Consider the following 22,408-nt stretch of genomic DNA (forward strand, 5'->3'; position numbering starts at 1 on the left):
ATTTAGTTTAATGAATGAATTTTTATCCTTATGAGAACTATCCTTCCTGATTTTTCCTTTTGTTGTATATCTTGTTTAATTAAGGATGACATCAGTTTGGTTTGTTTCTGGGACTAGTACTTCTGGTGAATACAGGAGCCACTGACATGGCTGTACAGAGTTTCTGACAGCAATTCAATATAGGCTGTCACGTTCTCAGGGTTGGGAAGGGGACTGAATTTTGACAAACCATCACTTAGTAAAAGGTAGTCTGCCTTAGAATAGTTGTGTTTTCTGTTACTGGTTTTACTGGGGTTACAGGGTTGTGTTGTGATTCCGAAGGAGACAGCTTTATGGTCAGATCTTACCAGGGAGGACGAGACATTGTATGTGGTTGGGGGTGGGGGGCAGCATTCTCCCATATTTCTGAGTACAAGGTTCGGCATGTTGGAACCTCTAAGTAGGCATATTCACTGTTTGGCCAAGTGTGTTTGTATTTATGAAGTCCAGGAATCTCTGTTCCTAGAGATTTGAGGGCATGCGGAATTCTTAGTATATAGAGTGGCAATTCGGGATTTTGTCTATGATGATCTATATGTGGAGGAACTTCAGAGTGTCATCCTATTTGACCACCATAGAAGTATTCTTGTTAATTATGTATATCAAGACACCTCCACCTTTAGACCTTGTCTGTGCAGATACTGGTCTAAAAGTGTGGAAGGCACTGAAACCTTGCACTGGCAGGTGTACTCTCTGCCACTTAATCATGTCTCAGTAACTGCACTGATGTTAATATTCTTGAGTGTGAGGATGGCTTAGAGGGAGTGTAGTTTTTTTTTAGGCTCCTGGCAATTATCAATAACACCACAAGGTTCAGTTGAGCTGATTTTGCTTTGTCGGTGGGCTTGTCAATTTGCCATTGCCTACAAAAAGGCACTATGGGGGCAGATAAAGTTTTAGCCAGTATTCAAAAGCCTACAGGGGACAGGTACAGATCATCCTTAGCAAAGCAATGTTATCTGCTAACCATGTCCTCCCAAGTTAACTAATACTGGAGCCCCTTAGAATGACGCCAGTTGTTGAAATCAATAATCTTTTGCTCATACTGTGGCATTATCCTCAGTTATGCTAATATGTTGCTCAATACTAGGCTCATACCACATAGGACACAGTCTGAGAGCTACATAATGTTTCTCTTCATATAGTCAAGAGGCAAGTCTCAGGTCATTTACACCTACATAGACTACAATGGAAACATACTGGTAGCCGTGGTGTAATGACTTGAGTGCATGCATGATTTGGCAGATCCTGTCTCCAGATATGCAGCTAAATTATCTTCTCCTTGTTCATCCTGGTTTGAGGGGCATCAGTATGTATTTATAATGGAATCCCCTATGATGAGAATCCTGGGAAATGTGTTTGCTTGCCTTTCGGGCATAGACAGTATTTGGTGCTCTGTTGAGAGTGACAGTATGTGTAGTATTAGGTATTGTTTCCTCTGAGCTCCTTTGGGCTTCCTGAGGCATAGCTTTGCCAACAGGCAGTCTAGGTAATCTTTGTTGCTTAGAAGATTGCTTTTAAAGGCCTCAGCATACTTTAGTTTGTGTGTGCGAGTGTCGATGGTTTTGACATGTATGTATGCAAGAGTTTAGCCTCTAATGGCATTGCATAAGTAGACCTCTCGCATGTTGTGTCTGTTTCTTTAAAGATTAAGAGGTTGTTGGTAAGCATCAGACAATTGCTACATTGCTTCAAGATGCCCATATCCATGAAGATGCCTACAGAGAAATTAAGAAATTGAGTATTGATGCTGTTCAGTCCTTTGACTGAAAACAAGGAGGTGGTGTATTGGGGTTACAAGGCTAATAAGGGTGCACTGTTGATGCAGACTAATAGGGATGCTCTACTGGGGCAGTTTATCTTAAAAAGTACTAAATTCTACTAACTTTAATGTTTACACAATACTGAATTGTACTAAATTTATAGGCATTGCCATTCAATCTCCAACTAGCTGCTCTAAGCTTGTTGGTGTGCAAGGTATTTGCTCTGTATTTACTGCTTTACAAGGTATAGTTTTGTGGACAGTTCTATAGGGAAACTTTGCTTTCTAGATGTTTGCTACAGTACAGGGCACTGCTAACCATGACTGCTCACCCATTCCAAATTTATAAGCAGCACAGAAAAAAAACAGAAAAGTAACTAATGAGCAGTTTGACCTGATTTGCACTTGGTCCCAACACTTAACCCGTTTTTGCTTCCTAGCTTACTGTTTTCTTCTCTATTGCCTCCCTTGCTCTCCCCATGGCACTACCAGTGTTCTCCATCTGCTCCTGCCTCCTTTCTGCCAGATCTTTCAGAAATCATCATTATGAATTTTCCTCATCCATATCAACTCCCAACTCCTCATATACATTACATGCCCTCTTAATTTCCTTTCCACTTGAATTGTCATTCCATCTGCTCTATAATCTATAGCCACCATTCTTAATTTTTTCATAACCAATCAAGCTTGTGGCATTATTTTAAATATAGGGCTCTCAATCCTCTTTTCTGACATTTCTATAACCCTCACCCAGGACACCCCTGCCTCCCCAATAAAAATCCCTACTCAACTGTTTTCACCTTCTTTAGGAAATTCTTCTCCAGCAACTCCAGGAATGCTTGCCCTGGGTACAAAAATTGTAGGATTATACACATCTGTATTCTCGGATTAATTTCTATTTTTAACATTCATCTATTTAGCTGTTCTCTTATTTTTTTCATCAACACCCTCATATGTAGTCTTCATGAATTCTTCTATTATCTCTTTCAGTCTTATTCCTTATAAGTTCGTTGTCTAGTACTAGGCTTGTCCTTGTGGGCCGTTTTAGGCCAATTACCCCATTTGAGAATCAAACCTTGCACCCTGAGTCTGTAAGGTAAACACCTTAATCATTATACCAACCTCCTACCCCTAAGTATTTTCCTGTCATTTTCTATAATCTCTCTTCTTTTCTCTTCAATTTTCTTTTATTTATTAAGAACACATTGGTCTTTCCTTGATTTACCTTATAACCTGATCGCTTTCCAAACACATGTATTATTTTCCACAGTTTTGATAAATCTTCCCTATGTCTTGTTAACGTAAGCAACACTTAATCTGCATGCAGTGAAATTTTCTCCTCCTATACCCCATTATCCTGGATCTCCTTATCGTCTCCACCAAGAGTTCTATGTATAGTGCAAATAGTGAGGGAAGCTGTAAGCCTTGCCTAATTTCTGTTTCAATGTGAATAATCCCCAGCAACCTTGCTATTATCTTTACTTTTGCATTCGCCCCCTTATGTGCTCATTTTAGCATTTCTAACCATTCTTCTTTGAACCGCCTCCTTCTTGCCGACTCCAATAAATAATGCCAATCCAATTTTTCAGTGTATAAAGATATTAAAGCAAATTCTTGTCCTTTTTTTAGCACATCTTGAATTAGTAGGAGTCCTAAGCAGATAATAAAACAGACTTAGGTACTCACCATAACATTCCATCTGTGTTGTCCATTTTCATTCTTCCTCGACTGATGGGTTCGGATCTGAGACTCTGATCTGACTTGGCCACTTCTACCAGATCATTGGATCCAAGAACTCTTGAGCTCCTCCCTTTATCCATAATGTCCCACCAACCTACCATAACTTTGAGTTTGTTGCCCCTAGATATAAAGGGGCAACCTATTACAGAAACTAACAAAAGCAGAAAGGAAAAAGGTAGCTGGAGCTCAAACAAGGAACAGAGGTTCCTGCACAACTCTTAGATCTTTCCAGAAGCAAAGGAAGGGGCAGGAGTGTTGGAAGTTGAAAATGGACAACACAGATAAAATGTTATAAGTATGTAACTTTTTATCTGATGTTGACCTTTTCATTCATTCCTCAACAGATGGGACAGAGTTCCCAGCTACTGTATCCTTGGAAGGCCCTCATAGAAGGATATTCCAGAGCACTGCAGAGCCAAAGGCCGCTCTATTCTTGTAAATCATATGTAATTTGTAATGAGCAAAAAAAGGTGCGAGAATTAGTCCAAGTTGCAGCTGCAGAAATGTTATCTAAAGAAGCTCTTGACCAAAAGGCTGAAAAAACTGCAACAGACCTTGTGGAATGAGCTCTAGGAAGCTTGGGCAAGGATAAACCTTTTTTTACCATAAACAAAGAACATACATTCAGTTAACCAATGTGACTTTGGATACGTATTTGCCCAATCTGTTAGGAGAAAAGGAAACAAATAACTGGTGAGATTTCCTGGAATCTTTGGTTCTGTGGAGATAAACTCAAGGTTGTCTATGCACATCCAAAAGGTGGAGCATATGCTCCCCCTTATTTGAAAAGTTAGGAAAGAAAACTGGTAGATTAATGACCTGGTTTATGTTGCACTCAGAAGCTACATTAGGTAAGAAAGATGGTTTTGTTCAAAAAGGCACCCTGTCTTTGTGAAAAAACAGGTAAGGAGATTTTGAAGCTAGAGCCTGGAGTTCAAATGCTCATCTAGCTGATGTGATAATTTTACTTCTGAATGGCAATTGTCCCGGATAGGGAATGTATGAAAAGAGCTGTAAGGCTAGGACTGCTCTCATTTCCAGGACACTGATATGCATCTTGGCCTCTTCAGGGGATCACTTACCTTGGACTGACATTCCCAAGTACAGTCCCCCACCACAGGGATCCATGGTTATCATGGACATGGGTAGGGGAAGAACACATGGACGGCCATCAGGCAGCTTGTTTCAATGAATCCACCAAAGATGATGTCTCTTGCATGCTTGTGTGATCTTGACTGAAGCAGTCAATGGATGTTGATGAATGGCCCACTGGACTGAAATTATCCTTTGAAGAACTTGCATATGAAACCTAGCCAAAGGGATGATGGTGATAGAAGGTGTAATGGATCCCAGAGCTTGTAAGATTAATTGAGCTGGACGAGAAAATCTTTGAGTCACTTTCTTGACTTGGAACCTCAGTGTCTGTATTTGAGTAGAGGCTAGACAGGCTACCTAACTGTGTCCAGATGAATACTTATGAGCTCAACACTCTATACTGGTGTGAGTTGTGATTTGTTGTAAATGACCATGATTCCTAGATAAATGCACAACTGGAGCTAGTAGTCCCTTGCCTGTAGAAATTGATGCCTTCTTGGGGCAGTTAGGAGCCAATTGTCTAGACATAGAAAGACTCAGAAATTGATGCCTTCTTGGGAAGTTAGGAACCAATTGACTCAGAATCCTAGCAGTCTCAAGTGACCTGCTACCACTGCCATGTATTCGGTGAACACCCTGGGGGCTGTGGTGTGACCAAAAAGTAGCGCTCTGAACTGGTAATGACTGACTCCCATCTAGAAGTGCAGGTATCTTCTGGAAAGTTTGTTGATTTTGATGTGATAGTGTGCCGAACAAGGAAGATCCATCAAAAGGTGCATTGATAAATGAAGACAAAGGGCTCCGCAAAATCACAGATGCATCCAGGCATGTCTTCTAATTGCTATGCCTGAACCCGCCATCCATGAGGTACCTTCCACTGCATGGGAAATCGACCTCATGCACACATTTGAAATAGACTAGAGGGTGGAAAGTTGTGAGAAGATTCTATTTTCATTCTTGGTAGACATGGACCTAGAAAGAGATTTGGCAAGCTCTTTGTAATCTTGTAAAATGTACCAGATAATTTAGCAACCTGAAGGCAAAGGTCACTGAAGTGTACATGCGCTTTCCAAATCTGTCCATAGCCCTGGACTCTCTGTTAGGGGGACAGTCAGAGGAATTCTGTTCTGCCAGTTCTTTCATAGTGGCCGCAGCCACAACCATGGTATCGACCGGGACTACCTTGCTCCAGTGTGCCCAGTCCTTAGGAGGGCTGAAATTTTGTGTGGTCTTTTTGGAGTCAGCTCTACAATATCTAGCTCCTTCCACACCCAGCAAGAAACAAGATCTATGAGTTTATTGGCTGGGGGGGGGGGTCATCCAAGAAGCAGATGGGCCAGACCAGATTGCCTCCAGGAACACTGATTCCTGATGTCATTAGGTGGAGATCTGGGGGACCCCTCCCCCTCATCAAAATCGGTGTCCTCCATGACAGATTACAGGGGGAATCTAGGTGTCTCCCCTTACATGTTCTCTTCTGAGGGACTTCTTCATTTCTTCTGATACTGCCCCAAAACACCGCCACTGAGGAAGTCCTGATGGACCAACGTGAGACTAGTTTGGTCTGGCTGTCCCAGTGGAATGGATGGACGAGGCTCAGAGCATAGAACTGGATGAGGCACAGTGGTCCGATCCGAGGAAGGCAGGGATGTCACTACAGTTGACAACGAGAAAGCCCTCATCACAACCTCAATGACAGAATGCCTAGGGGACACAGAAGTACAAGCAAAGCAGCCAGAAGTTCTTAAACCATCGACTCCTGTAACCTACCAGAACTCCACCCCTGAAAAGATTTGGTCCAGAGCTGTCCAGCGCCAAAGCCCTGAGAGAAAGAGATGGCTCTGAAAACTTCAGAGTCGTTTCCAACCCCCCTTCCCCCTCGGACCCAGACATGGTGACAACACTTTGGCTCCAAGCGTCTTCTGACTCTGAAAGACTTGGAGCTGGTCAATTCAAGGTAACCAATGGAATCCAAAAACAGGCTATCTTCAGATCTGATAAAGGCACCCCCAAAGGTCTTGGATCTGAGGCCAACGAAATAGTGGGTCAAGATTGGAGAAGGAGATACCAAGGGGGAAGTAGACAAAGGATGGCTAGTGGATCTGCTGGGAGATGGAGCCGGGAGTACCCCATCTGGATCTGCACTCTGAGAAACTTCCTCATCATCCTATCCACATTGGCCTCTGATAAGCTACCGGAAGATCTAAGAGATGATGTGGTAGGAGGAGGTCTAGAGTGCCTCTGTGGAGAACAACACAGGAAAGGAGCCATGAAGATACTGGATCAGATAGGAGAGGAGGGTTATGGATATGAGGAAATGTAACTTTCGAAACAGTCAGATCTGAAGTAGGCAGATCCGACTTCTTATGCATCTTAGGAGGAGGCTCCAATGAAGAAGCTGATGGGAAAAGGCATTCTGGAGACCTCTTACAGGAATCCTCTTCCATGGTAGCTGAATCTGACTTACCCTTATCAGGTTTTTTGGTAGGGGCTTGAGCTCCAGCAAATGAAGAAGTAGAGGAAGAATGCCTCTCAAAGCTAATTTATTCCTCTGATCAGGTAAGGTTCAGGAGTTAAATCCAGAGCAGATTGAACAATCTGCATCCAAGTATGCAGGGCCTACACAATACATGCATTCCCTGCCGGCATCCGAGTTGGGAAGCTTATGCTCACAGGTAACACACTTTAAATCCACGTGGCTTGTCAGCCACTGTTGTGCAAGTAAAGCAGCACTTAAAAACACTAGACAGAAAAGCTTTTTTTAAAGTGATGGAAAAAGAGAAAGAAGTTAGTCAGAAATTACAATGGTAGAAAAGAAGTACTCAAATGAGTAGTCGAAACGGAAAGATTACCAACGACGGTTCTTTACCTTAGGTAGTGAGGAATGGTACCTAAAAGAGTACGGAAACTAGTTAAAAAGATTAAGGGTGGGAGGTAAGAGAATTAGAAAAATATAATAGAAAAAATATGACAGAATAACTCATGAAAAAAAAGCTATATAAAACTCAAACCTTGAGAGCAATAAGATCCACATCTGAAACTGAATGGCAGCAAATTATATCTGAGGTATGTTAGGTTGCCAGAGCATTATGGGTAAAGGCAGGAGGTTGGGAGTTCTTGGATTTGGTGATCTGGTAGATGCAGCAGAGTCAGATCAGAGTCTCAAATCCAAACCCATCAGGAATGAATGAATGAAAAGGACAACATCAGATCTGTTGTTCCCCTCAACAAAGCCAGTCTAATTCTCATGGATCAGTGTCAGTAAAATCTTTCATAGGCTCTCTGCATTTATCAACATAAAATATTTATAATCATGATTTAGCACGGACATTGGTTTATATGAGGTTGGTGCTCTTGGGTACTAACTCTCCCTATGTATTACAGAAATCACACCCTCCTTCAATGAATCTAGGAATGGTCCCACCTCCTCTACGCTGTTAAACACATCAACCCATTTCCCATTACCTCCTGCTTCCATACTTCCTATTATTCCATCAGGTTCCATCACTTCTGGTGATTTCCCATTCACCACCTTTTCCAATGCATTTAATGCTTTCTCTGCTCTTATTGTATCTACCAAATGCTGTACTTAACATTCCTCTAGTTTTCTCCTCTCTGCTCAGTCCGAGTTTAAATTTGCTTTGAAATACAACCTTTCTACCACTATCGTTTTATTCTAGATCTTTTTAGCCTCTCATTTTTGCATTCTTTTCTGTATTTCTTTGAGATCTTCTTTTAATTCCATCATTTTCCTCTTGCCTTTCCTTTACCCATCTACAGCTCTAATTACCTTTTTTATTTTGTCCCCGTCCTTCCCCCTTTTATTCTATATTCTTTCATGACTGTTGTAATCATTTCCAGATTCTTCCTGTCCCTCTTATTCTCCATTAAACAAACTGGTACCCACCAATGTTTTTCTAACTTCAGTACTTTCTCATCCTCTATCATCAACCCTATCACAGCATGACCTGAGAATTTAAGTGGCTCTGTCTTAACCTCTTTTACCCACAGTGCATGTTTCCTTGTAATATAACTTCTGGCTATTCTTGATTAGATTTTGTATCTTGGCAAATAGTAAGTATACTTCCCCCCGTCACTTTACTCCTCTTTACTTCTCTTGTATCCCCCCACACCAATTGTATAAATTCCTTCAAAAATTTTCCCTCCTTTGTGAATCTCACTGCCCTTGATACTCCCTCTGCTTCACCTCTCTTAATAGTATTGTAGTCCCCGAAACATAAAACCATCCCGTCTTGAAATGTAACTATATCTAATAAGATACCTTTCACTTCCTTTGGTGGAAGATGTACCATAATTATGGAGATTTTGTATGGCTTCCATTAACCCATTTTATTATTGTGCACCTCCTTTTATCTTCTTTTTTGCCTTCCAATTGCATATTCAGGTCTTCTTCAGCAATACAACCACTCCTCTTTAACCTTTTTTTACCTATTTAAGCACAACTTGGACCAATAGATGGGTAATCAGAAATTTATCCCTAGTCTGACATCTATGTCTCTGATGGAAGAGAGAGTTAGTTAATAAATCACCCACTACATAAATCAAATTTATGGGTCACATTTGGGTTGCACGGCTAAGCTTAGAAGGGCCCTAATGGTCATTAGCCTATTATACACCTATGAAACATGACAAGCTTGTCACTGTATTGTACCCTCTTTTTCCTCAAGTCTTTTATGCTCTTCCGTATTCAGGTAGGTTTCATGCAATGCAAGCACCTGCACAATGGTCTCTCTCACCTGCGTGTCAAAATTCTCACCTGTTTTACTCTCTCTCTCAATCCATTTACATTCTAGGATTTAATATCTAGTCTTGGTTCTCCCAACATCATGTTTTCTTGTTTGCCCTACATGAATTTTCCCTTTTCCCTCCTCCAGATTTTCCTTTTTTTAACTTCCTGTCAAGAAGTCTGTTACACATCTATTGTTTTCCCTCTTCTCTCAGCATCTTCCTACCTTCTAAAATCCCTCTTTTTTATTAACATCCTCATTCTGACTATATACATATTAACATCACTACCTTCCTTACACAGAGGTTCAACCTGCTGGGCATGACTTGTGCCCTGACCCTATTACTGTCTTAACCATGATAGCAGTTTCACATTCAGGGTCCTCCATGGGGCCCACATCAGTTTTACTGCTGTCTCTCTCTTTCCTATAACCCCTCCTTCAGTACTTAATTATGCCCTTTATTTCTTTCAGTTCATCCTCTTCACCTCTGTATTGACTCATTTCTCCTGCTCCTTTTCCCCCTTCCAACACTGTCCCAAACAACTATCTCCTTCTCTTCACCTCTTTGCCTTCCTTTCACTTTTGTCTTACTCTGTTCTTCCTAATCCTTATAACAATCCTATCGTTATTTCACATACAACCACCTCTTTTGTTTCTTTCCCTCTTCCATTAAAATTATTGTCTTTCAAATCCACTTGTCCAGTAGTACCTATTTAGCCCCAGCTCATTTTATTAGTTACTGTCACCTGCTACTATTTATCCTTTCTTTTTACCATTATGTTACACTTTTTCCCATCCTTTATTGTACTTATTCTTATTCAAGTTTTCCCTCATTTCTTTAATCTATCCCATTTACCCTTTCATCACATTCACAACCCACACTTCAACTCTGTCTCTCTCTTTTAATTCCTTTTGTTTTCATCACCTTCCATCATTTTCATTCTTCATTGTCCACATTTTCTTTGTGCTTTATCCCGTCCTTTCCGATTGCTTCTTTCTCATTCCCTCAACCACTCAAACTCTATTTGCTTTCTCTCACTCTTTCTCATTCAGATTTCCTTCTACCCTCGCTTACATACTTTTCATTTCACCCTATCAAATATCAAACTGTTCTTAGTCTTTTGCTTTATACCTCCCCACTCTCTCTATATCTGCATCTGTTTGTTTTAATATTTTCTGTACAATTTCACCTCCATCTATATACTTACTGGGCTCTGCTGACCCTGCTTTCATGGATCATACTGACCTCTCATTTCCGAATGCTGGGCAAAAGGACTTCAACAGAGGAAACTGGAGTGGTGACAATGATCTGAGGAACAACCAATGGTTCACCCACTGTTAACCGATGTGTAGACAAAGTCCAGGACAATGGCAAGGACTCCTTGGCACATGATTTTTTTCTTTCTAGATACTGCAGAGGGAAGAGCCAACCAGACTGGTCTAGGTATTCATGTTGTTGTTGGGGAAGAGGCAACAAAAGTGGTATTCATGTTGTTGGGGAAAAGGCAACAAAAGTGGTAAACAAAGCTGGAGTCAGTTAGAAGGCAAGTTTATCACCGTGTGTTCACAAGCAGCACACTTGCACTCACTTTCCCCAGTCCTTTCATTATAAAAAAGTAAATGTACAGCACAATTCCTCTGTCAGTACTATTTAAAAACAATCAAATCCACTGCCTGAAATCAGTATGGCAGGTAAGTTGTTACAGAGTCAGCATAAACATTACACTGTCATACAAATTCTTACCAGTACCTTTGTAAACTTTTCTAACCCATAAAATTAAAAGTTTACACAAGCAATACATAATTTCTCACAAAATTATCTGTGAATACATTAACAAACGCTACTAGCTTAAAATAGTGGTCCTTGACAGGAAACTTCCAATATTGTGAAAAAAATACTGAAGAAGTTCGCGTATTACCCGAACGAAAAGTGCTTAACAGTTACGTGGATTTGTTTTTGTGATTTTATTAAAAAGGTTACTGTGCATTTACTGCTCTGGATTCCAGCATCACTTATGTTCTTGTTCGTTGAGCTAAACGTGGGCTTGTTACAGTACTGGTGTATTCCTACTGCTGAATAGAACAATTAACAACAAACTCAAACGTGGTGTTCCAGGTCCTTTTCCGGAGCCGAGTCTGTTTGTTTTCTTTTCTTTGGTCTGTGCACGTCTATTGGTGGTTACTAGTGAAAAAATACTGGTTTTCTTAAATGAGAAATACCACTTTTAGTCAATAAATAAATTTGATATTTTTCTTAAAAGGGCAATAATTTCTGTGTAGAGCAGCTCCCCAATGGAAACTTATATGCCGGAAATGAAGCTCTTAGCTGACTGCTGGTCTTGTGAAGCCCAACAGATGTTTCTCAATACAGCATGAGAATACTAAAGCAATATTCACTCTGACTGCTGATTTCCCTTGTTGTGATAAGACCAATTAACAGTCAGACTGAAGGTGTGTGTGGGGGGTAGACATTTTTGAAGCTGTCCAGTTGTTGTTTCCTATGTAGGAAACACACAGTCTAAAGCCTATTACAGCAGTGGAGATGGCAAACATTCAATGATAACGCAATTGTTTTTTAAACCAAAACTGAGTGCTACTTGGAAGCTACAAGACCAGGAGGAAGGAAAATAAAATGAAATGATAATCCGTGGTATGAGGGTTGTATAAATAAGTGGTGGAAGTATAGGGGGATGAGGGCACAGATGACTAGTCATTTTGTCCACAGTGTGTAATGCGTGCATTTGATGGAGCAGATGTGTGATCATTTGTATGCTATACCAAAAGAAGGAAGCAAGATTGGGGGAAGGTAAGTTTTTATTTTTGGAGTCAACATGGAAAGTGAGAGGGTGTGTTTGAATGTGTGTGGGTTACGGTTTGAGTAATAACTATGTTGGGGACAGCTTTAACATAATGTGTGTGTGTGTGTGTGTGTGTGTGTGTGTGTGTGTGTGTGTCTCTTGATGCCCCTTTTCTCATCTTACTAATGTATGCTAAGCCTGTCCCCATCCCTAACTTATACCTCGCCTTACAAAAAAAAAGTTTCCTTAAAACTACCACTATTCAGACAAATATAGTCTGAATATAGTAGTAGGTTTTGGATTTTATCGACTGCAGAAAGATTTCATTTTGTGATATTTTTTTTTTTTGTTTTCCATAGGTTAGTTTTTCAAAATTCATGTATCAAACAGGTTGCATTTATTGCTTTTGTAATTTGATGTAATGTAGATTCATGTAAATCAGAGTTGAAGGTTAATGTTTTCTTCTGGGGTTTTGGTTATGTCATTCTTAAGTTACAATCTGCCTATTTAACTTTATAAAACGTACTCATTGTCACTTATTTATTTATTTATTTACATTTGTTGACCGGGAGTGTCCGACTGGACGTACATCCATTTTCAACGGAGGCCCGGGGAGAAAAGCTCCACAGTTAAAATAAACAGACAGTAGTTACACTGGATTACATAGCGATTAACAATTTAACATAGCAATTACTTACAACATATTTACAAATGAAGAACATAGTACATCAGTAGACAACTAGAATCTTTATCTGTGAAGTACATAACAGACATTAACAAATGTTACAATAAGAAGTTCCCGCTGTATAATAAGTACTAGGCTTATGAGCATCTGAGCTTGCTGTAATCACGGTAGTTAGTGGAGTGGAAAGAAAGGTAGTGGTTGGATGGGGTGGGTGATATTAGAGTGGGAGTTGCAAGGGCATAGCCAGCATGTTTTTAGGTGCACTTTTAGTAAAGTTCTGAAGTGGGTGCATGATGATATGGAGGTAATTGTGGGTGGAAGGGAGTTCCATAATTTGGCTATGGTGGAAGAGAATAGTGCTTCACCAGCAGAGTTATTGGCTTTAGTGATCTGCAAGTGATTTTTGTTGCTGGATTTTAGTGGTCTGGTGGTGCGATAGGGTTGGAGTAGATTCTGGATGGATGGGACATTTAGTGGATGGTTTATTAGTTTGTGGGGGAGTGAGAGTTGATACCACTGAAGGAGGTGATGGAGTGCAAGCTAGCCCAGTTCGGCAACTGAGAGACAGTGGTGACTACGGTAGGATGCCCCTGTGGCGAATTTGGCAATTTTGTTGTAGCAGGTCTCTAGCTTGTTTAGATCGCATTGCCTTAGGTTGGTATATATATGAGAGGCATAAAGTAGGGTGGAGATAAGGTGGGAATTTGCTATTGAAATCTTTGCTGCTTTGGTGAGAAGTTGCTTATTTCTGTATGACTCTCCTAGTTTTTTGTGGACTTTTTTTATGGTCATGGATATGTGAATGTCAAATTTTAGTTTATTGTCTATTTCCACTCCTAGCAATTTGGTGTGTTCAGTTGGGTATACAGGTGATGTTAAAGTGAGAGTTGTTTTGAGTATGTTTGGTGGGTTGGAAGATAAGCAGTTTAGTTTTGTTTGGGTTGAGTATTAATTGGGCATCGGATAACCAAGTTTCAACAGAGGAAAAGGCTTCCTGTGTGACTTTTTGCAGTTTGGGTAGGGACTGGGCTGAGCAGATGATGGTTGAGTCATCTGTGTATTGTATGAGTGTGCCATGTTTGGTGGCAGAGGCTAGATTATTGGTGTAAACAGAGAAGACTAGGGGTCCAAGGATGGATCCTTGGGGAACCCCTATGGAGACAGGTAGTTGGGGAGATATGTCATTCTGCCATACAATGGATTGTTGGTGGTCAGACAGGTAACTCTGAAACCAGTTGGTGACTGATTGAGAGAAGGATAGGTTATTGAGGACAGAGATAAGTTGTTTGTGTGGGACCATATCAAATGCTTTAGATAGGTCTAGGAAAGTAGTCCCATGCATGCCAAACTACAACTAAATGTAACATTTCAGCATTCCTATGTATGTTTTCTTCTCACATAATCTCATCAATGCCATATATAATTTATGACCTACCTTTTTCTCCAATTATGAAACATTTTTATGCTATTCAGCATGGTCCATGAAACACTATGTTTGATCTGCAAGAAATCTCACATTACTGCCCTTAGGAATTTGTCTCTCTAATTCTTTCATTGTGCAAATCATTGCAAAGCGTTTGCAACACGATCTTACTTCTCTCTCCCAGTGAATCCAAAGACCTATCAAAGTGGATGGATGGCCCTATTGACTCAATGGTTGTTATATAAAACATTATACAAATTATTGCTGTGCAGAGGCAAAACAGCTGTGATGTTCTAGCTAAACACACAGTTCAGACCAAACAAGGTAAGAAATGTAACAACTCTGGGAAGGATACTTTAAATGAATAAATGTTTACTCTTTTATAAATGGAATTCAGTCAGTCACTCTCTACAGGTAAAACAAAAAGGCCGTGTGTTTCTTTTGAAAATGCCAAACAACATAAATAAAATGGAGTAGCTTACAAATATAGTCTCTTAAGGTAGCATTTCAGAGTACTCTTATTCTTTCCAAACATAGTGAGAAATCTGAAGCAACAAAATGAATGGCAAAAATGTCATACTGTGGAAGAAGTACACTTGTGGAGTAACTTTATATCAGTATGGCTGACCAAATCAGGAATTTGGAGATGGAACAAATTATGCAATAATAACAATTCACAGACAGGCAGATACATTAGCACTGGATAAAAGTCAAGATATAACAAAGATTCTAGTACCAGTGATCCTAAAAGTACATTACCTTTCATCACGGCGGTCTGACTCCCAGGTCCCATAACGACCATCTGTTTGCTGAACAAGCAAGTTTGTGTCTTTGGAGTTAGATGATGGTCTGCTTAAACACTGTCTAAGTTGGTCCTGCAAGAAAGACAAAGTTGTCAGCTTTCACTTACAGTAATAAAAGACACAGTTTCATCAACATATTGTAGAGCGTGTGTTTCTGTTTGATTCCCCTACTAGTTAATTTTTTTTTAATTCTGCAGACTTACTGTACTGTTCACAAAACTTTGTATACACAATCTGTAAAATAAAATCAGAATTCAAATGAGAACACAGCTTTCCCAACATTGTCAAAATAACTTATCTACCAGAGTTCACTTTTATGTTATCTTTTACAGCATTTTGTCACACCGTGCTTGCTGGCTTTTGTTCTATGGCCTGTTATTCAACATTTTTCAACCATACCTGTTTCTTCTAAACTCTGACACTTGGTGATTCTGAAAAGCATTAACAGCTATCAAAAATAGGAAACAAAAAGACGCACTGTATGCAGCTTGTCCAACAGGCCAGTAAGCAGCTGAGGCATGTGAGGCATAACTGTTTCAGGATCATTGTCTGTTTGTACAAAAATACAAACACAGATTTCAAAGGCCGAGGATGACTGAATGCCTAACCTAGTTTGTTCATTTTCCTACCAAATAGATAATCTACTGATACTAGCAGCTTATTTTCCTTAACTGTCAAGTTTTGCTTTATGTATGCCCCTTGCATTACTGCATAACCACTAGGGATTCTAACAGTACTTCGTCTTTAATTTCAACCCTCATAATGGAAAATTAACTTCACAAACCATATGATATTGTAAATCAGACTTCTGATATAGCACAGCATGTAAAGTTAGTGCCTTTGAAATTATTGGTGCTGACAGTTATGTATTCAAGTCTCCTCAGGACTGGATATGGTTTCCTCTTGACAGCTACTCAGCATGTAAATTAATTGCCTTGGACGTAACAGGTGACAAAGATTGTAGGTTCAAGTCCCTGAGGTGTTGCATTTGTCTCAGAGTCCGACAATTAGCCCCAAGGACTAAACCTCTGATTTACTACTGATCTGCCTCCTGTGCCAAAGTTAGAGGGTTTAAAATCTTTCTACCTTCACTTGCCCACCATGTGTCCTTGAACATGTCACTAAACCAAACAGTGCTTTGGTACAACTGGGAACTTAGGCTAGGATTCTTAATGGTCTCCTGGACTGCATGTTTATTTAACAACCTGTGATCTAAAACTTCTACTTAAGTGTCTGCTGCGATCAAGAAAACTTGCATCCTCATTCAACCATCTACAATTCAGTTCTTTATTGCACCTTCCCAGTTCAAATACTGGTGGGTGCTTCTTGGGAGCTTTCATGCCCAAATCAAACTTTTTTTTTTTTTAACTGGGACGCTACTTTTGGTATACTATCAAGCAAGTGTATATGCTTTCTTCCTATAGTGAACATCTAACAAGTAAAAAAGGTCAGGCTACAAAACTAAAGTTGTCTACTGCTTGTTTCTATTTCAGTGAGAAGGTTCTTGACTCACATGTAACACTGAGAAGGTGATAGTCAAAATTATTAACTGCAGCGTTTGTGTGTGTAGCGTTCCACCACTGATGTGACTGAGTCCTTCAAAAGCCCTAACATTTATCTTTACAAAAAACATGCAGCACTTCATCATTCTCTATAATGTCTCCTATATCTAATCAAAATGCTGTTACAATGTCCTCTGCCTTTCCAATGTTTGTCTCCCTCTACAGCAGTTTTACTATGGAATCCTACATTAGCCTACAAGTCCTACAATATTTGTGTAATAATAAGTAGCAAAAGGCCTGCCTCGGTTTCTACTGGCCTTTCACCCATCTGATCTCATGTGCCTATGCTCAACTGCACTGCTTCCTCATTCAGATATAAACTACAGATGTATACGAAATTACCATAACATTAGATGTCCGAGTAGATCACTGTTCGGATGAGATGTTAAACTGAAGCCCCATCTGCATGAGTGATGGGTGATAGCTCGGGTGGATGTAAAAGATCTCGTGGTATCAAAAAAGAGTAGGTATAATTTATTTATACACAAAAAGAACTCTTATTTACAAATATTTACAAATGTAGAAATGTACAGACATACAAATCTATCGATAAATATTTATAATTTCCTTTACAATCATACTAGATGTTCATCCCTATTAGACCCCCACTCCTTTTTCCATAACCATCTTAATTTACTTAATATTGTTGCTAAAATCCATTTACCATTAAACATAATTACATTTCCTCTTTCATCCCATATAACCCATATGACACAAACGTTTTATCTATTCTTTTAACATATTCCTTACTTCTGTTCTTATAATATCCATATTTAATCATATCCAGGTTGATTTTTTTCCACTACTTTTTATACTTTTGAAAAATCTTCTTTACACAGTTTTCCTCATAACTTTACTCTTTTACATTGCAAAAACACATGTTCCATAGTTTTTTCTTCTTTACAATGTAAATATATTCTATCACTTTTCTTTTTATATGACATATTTCCTTGTACTGGCAATTTATCAATTACCAGTCTCCATAAAAAAATCTTGACATTCTACTTTCTGATTATACTATTTGCTTCATATTTTTATTGCTTTAGTTTTTTTCATTTGTTACATTTTCCCACTATTTTACATAATAATGTTGTATCATTTTATTCTTATACCATATTTTTCTATCTTTTTCAATATCACCAATTTTTATTATCCACAAGAATATTTTTTCTTGATAACATTTTATTTCATTTACACACTCTCTCTTTTACTCATTTACCATATCCCAAAATTGACCATACTTATATTTATACAATTTTACTACAAATCTCACATCTTTGTCATTTATCCATTTTAACACTTTGTACAAATGTAATGAATCAGCACATACCACTGGGTTAATTAACCCTAAACGTCCTTCCTCTGTTTACATACAAAACACCTCTTTTTACTGGGATTAATCTAATAACCCCATAGAAATGAAAACAAATCTGCAATAGTTCTTTTTTAGATACTGTTGGCAACATAAATACACTTGGTATGCTGTTTTTCCCATCAGTACTCAGCGTATCAAATAATGATAATTTATATGCTCTCCAGAAAAGACAGGTTAGTTTACTTCTGTTGTTTTTCCCCACTGAATTCTACTTAAATATTTACTCCCAAATATTAAATCTAACACAGAAATTTCAATCATTGTAAAATGTATACTCCCTATCTGTACTACATCACCCAAACCTTTACATTTCTCTCTCACTATTTAAAGCCATCCCTATCATCTCCAGACACTCATTTGAGGAAATTACTTCTTTTATCCATTTTCTTTTGCAATTATTATATAATCTGCATATATTAACAGAACAGTGATGTTTTACAACTCCCCCAGTCATTTCACGCAGGAATTGGCATGGCCAGAGTGAGTGACCTGCCTAGTGATGGTGATGTACTATGCAAATGATGCATGATTGACATACCATGCAGATTTGCTGGTGATATCATGAATATTCATTGTCTAATCGTAGTTTACCCTTTTGCTCAAAGTAGTGTGATCTCAGACAAGGTATATTTAAGTAGCATATATTAATTTCGCAAAAGAATGCTTTTTAGGTATGAAGAAACCGTTAAAATGATGTGACACATCTACTACTTCATCAAAAGAATGTTTTTTTAATTATGAAAACACAAGTTTTTGTAAGTGTTCCTCATTGTGGAAATGAAAGACAGAGTCATGCAGCTGTACTGTTTACAAACTGTTTGATCATTTCCACTGTTTTTGTCATCACAAAAAAGAAATACTTCAGTGCACCTACAAAAAATGCATTCAATTTGCGAGAGCACTGGAGATGTGCCTGTGTGTGTTAACACCATCTGAAGGTGTGTTTCAGCAATCCTGTGCTCCTTACAGTGTTCGGAATACAGGTTTGTCTTTATCAGCACAAACAAGTCAATGTTGTTGTTGTCTTTTGGCTTTTCCCAGTTAGGGGTCGCCACAGCGGAATTCCGGTCCGCTAATGATTGACAGTAGATTTTCACAGTGCCAAGTTGCCAGCTCGACACCCAACCTTCAACGAAGGCACGCCCATTCATGCATGTCTTTCGGAACGCCACTTGACCCGCGAGGAGGACATGCAGATGCCACACAGAAGGCACTCCCTGCACACTAGCTGAGAATCGAATGGGAGAACCTCTTGCTGTGAGGCAACAATGCTATCACTGCACCACCGCAGATTTCAATAGCACAAACAAGTCAATAAGGTTCTAAATAATCTGTTGGATCTTAAAGAGTAAGTAATTGCTCCTGATTACTTCTGAATTTGCTCCTCATTCTGCTGAGATTTGTCCTCGTTTGGTTGAAAACTCTGGCCTATACAGAGTCTAAGCTTCAAACTTTGTTCTCCATTGATGGTTTTCATAAGTGCCCTATCCCCCCACTGTGCATAACTGAGTATTTTATTTTATGTATCTTTTCCACATGCCAGCAATCCAGGATGAATATTCATGTGGGTGAACAAAACATCAGCATGTTTATTCAATGATACTGAAAAAAATCATCTAGTGTTGGGTCTTGTGCGGGCCTTTCAACTGTGTATTGAGGGGTACTGTTGTAAAACATCACCAAAAGAGCTGGAACTATTAACCCTTCAGGTGTTGCACCCTGCCACCTTCATTTTGTAATTTCATTACTAATGAAAAGAGTACACAACTCATTGAAAATATCTATATTATACCACTCTTAATATGTACCTCTTGGCTTAACCAGCCATTTACAAGTATTTTTACATTATTAGTACTATACGCTGACATACATAATTTCCTAACTTTCTCACTTGTATTCTTTCATTATTACCCATAAGATTTCAAGTCCAATTGTATCAAATGGCTTATTAAAGTCCACTATCACAATTTTTGCATTTACTGGTCTCCAGTTTTTCAATTATTTCTACCTTCCTTCTTCCATATGAATTTTAAGTATTCCAATACATAATTCCTTATACATAAGCCCTTCATTTAACCTTTCATTCAAAATCATTAAAAATATATATTTTTTCTGATTCCTTAAATTCTGATACATTTCATACGCTATTCTGTCTGGTCCTGCAGCTGAATCTATATTTACTTCTCCTAATACTTTTATCCACCTCATTTACAAAAATCTCATTTTCCAACTATTTATTCCCTTTTTCTGTTAACTTTTTTACTTTACTTGTTTTTTCACTACTTTCTTTTTTCTTTAAACATTTCTTGTACATATTTGTACTACACTATTCATAGTCTTTTCTTGAGTTCCTTCTACTTTTCCTTTTAAGTTTTTCTCACTACACTACCATCTTTCTTTACCAATCTACTTAAGTAACTTGATACTTGTATTTTTCCTCATAAAAATATATTTGCTTATATAATTCCTGTATTTTTTCTTGATTTCTTTCATATAATTCTTTGTCAGAGTAATTTCTAACATCATGTTCTAATCTTCCAATGCACAACTATACATTCTTTTATATTTTTCTTTCTTTACTTTTCTCACATCATTTTGCCACTGTAAAAAAACAAGTAATATGATCTTTCCATAACTGTAATACTAGTCTCTGTCCTTCTTCATTCCATGCTTTTTCATTTATCATTTTGATTCTTTTGTCTATTTTTGTATATTCCTTGTTTTCCTTCACCTCCCCTTCGACAACTAAACCTTTTGACACTACAAAATAATTTATTTTAGCTCTATACATACCCCTTTTGTAAGTCAATTAAGTTTTGTCCTAAAGTTTTAAATTATCACATCTTATAACATCTTATATCATTTCCTCTCTTTTTACACTTCCCTCTTAAATCACAGCTAGTATCCTGTTACTATAAAATTCATATTTATCACTACAGTCTAAAATCTGATGAAATAAGCTTTCCCTTTTTTACAATTAGTGTAACCATACTATGTATCTTCCCATTTTTTCTAAAATTACATCCAATATCTTTACTGTAGTTCTACAAAATACAGCTATCCCAGAACATCTCTAATTTCTCGGGTTCTGGAGTACCTTTCCTCCCAATAGTTTCCCTGTTTGTAATCTTTCTTCATTTGTTAAAATTGTCTCTCTTCTAATATAGTTACAGCAATGTCACAGGTATTACACCACTCCAAAATCCCTGTTCTTATGACTGCATTCTTAATACTACTCACATTTACAGAAAGCACTCTAAAATTTTCATTTCTTTATTCCTTAAATTCATTGTTTTATGACCTTATAGCTAATTACTAAGCTAAGCTAACTTTCTAAATAGGTCATTCTTAAGCCTAGCAAATTTCCCTCCCAAGGTGAGAATCAAACACTGTACCTTGTGTCTATGAGTCAAACACCTTAACTATTATACCAACTCCCAGTCATTAACTGTACTTATTCTTTTTCATCCATTTCTTTTCTTTTTCTTTCGTACTTATCCTTTTTTAATTTCTTGTTATACCTTTTTCTCTTTTACCAATAGAAATATATTTTTTTCTTTTATTACCTCCCATTTATGTCATCACTTATTTTGGAATCTTCTTCTATGTCCTCTCTATTATTTTCTTTCTCGTCTCATGTTCCTTCCATTTCTACTTCTCGAGTTTCTTCTCTTTGTTCATTTCTTCTTTTTTTCCTTACTCTCTTCATTTTTTCAATCCATCCATAAAAGTCCAATTTTATTACATTTATAGAATTTCAAGTCATATTTTTGGATCCTGTCCCATGTCTCCATAAATACATTTTCTTTTGCACAGTAACTTATCAGATGTCTCTCTTTTCCACATAAAAAAACATATTTTCAGTTGTCCCCAGTATTTTACAACACCCCTGTTCCCCTCCACATTTCTCATGCTTGGTATATGTATAAGTTCTTCTCTTTTTATTTTTAAAAAAACATTACAATTCCATCCACCAATCCATAAACCCCATTTGTCATAAACTGTTGCAATCTCCAGAACTTCTTTTCATAAAGCTTTCAAATGTCATTTCAACGTCTCTCTCCACTTCTGTTTGAAATTGTACATGATTTTTTTTTTGTTTGTATCTCTGTTAAATGCTTTTATCACATAAAGATTCCATGGGTTACAGTCTTTTTTTTTTTTCATATTCTCCAAGAAAATTTTCGGTTGAAAAAACATTCTCAAACATAATGTCACAAAATGTCTCTTTGTTGATAAGAATAAATGCTTTTATCTCATGTGCGTTTTACACCCAAAGGAGCTATTAAATTGTCCCACACTTCATACCTGTCCATTTCTTTGTCTTCTTTACTTTGAATCCTTATCATGTATTTCTGTTTTTCACTTTCTTCTGCCT

General features: G+C 38.1%; 1 protein-coding gene across 2 annotated transcripts in view; it reads right to left on the reverse strand.

Annotated features, from left to right (window-relative positions):
- KIAA1671 (KIAA1671 ortholog) overlaps window positions 1-22,408 on the reverse strand; it is a 2,688,721-nt gene that overhangs the window by 377,644 nt on the left and 2,288,669 nt on the right. For both annotated transcript variants that reach the window (XM_044068487.1, XM_044068488.1), the window contains exon 8: window positions 15,050-15,165. In XM_044068487.1, coding sequence (XP_043924422.1) covers window positions 15,050-15,165 — 116 coding nt within the window. The remainder of the gene's footprint in view (window positions 1-15,049; window positions 15,166-22,408) is intronic.

This window comes from Protopterus annectens, chromosome 4.part0, assembly GCF_019279795.1.
Source record: "Protopterus annectens isolate FY-2018-M chromosome 4.part0, PAN1.0, whole genome shotgun sequence".
NCBI classification, from domain to species: domain Eukaryota; kingdom Metazoa; phylum Chordata; order Ceratodontiformes; family Protopteridae; genus Protopterus; species Protopterus annectens.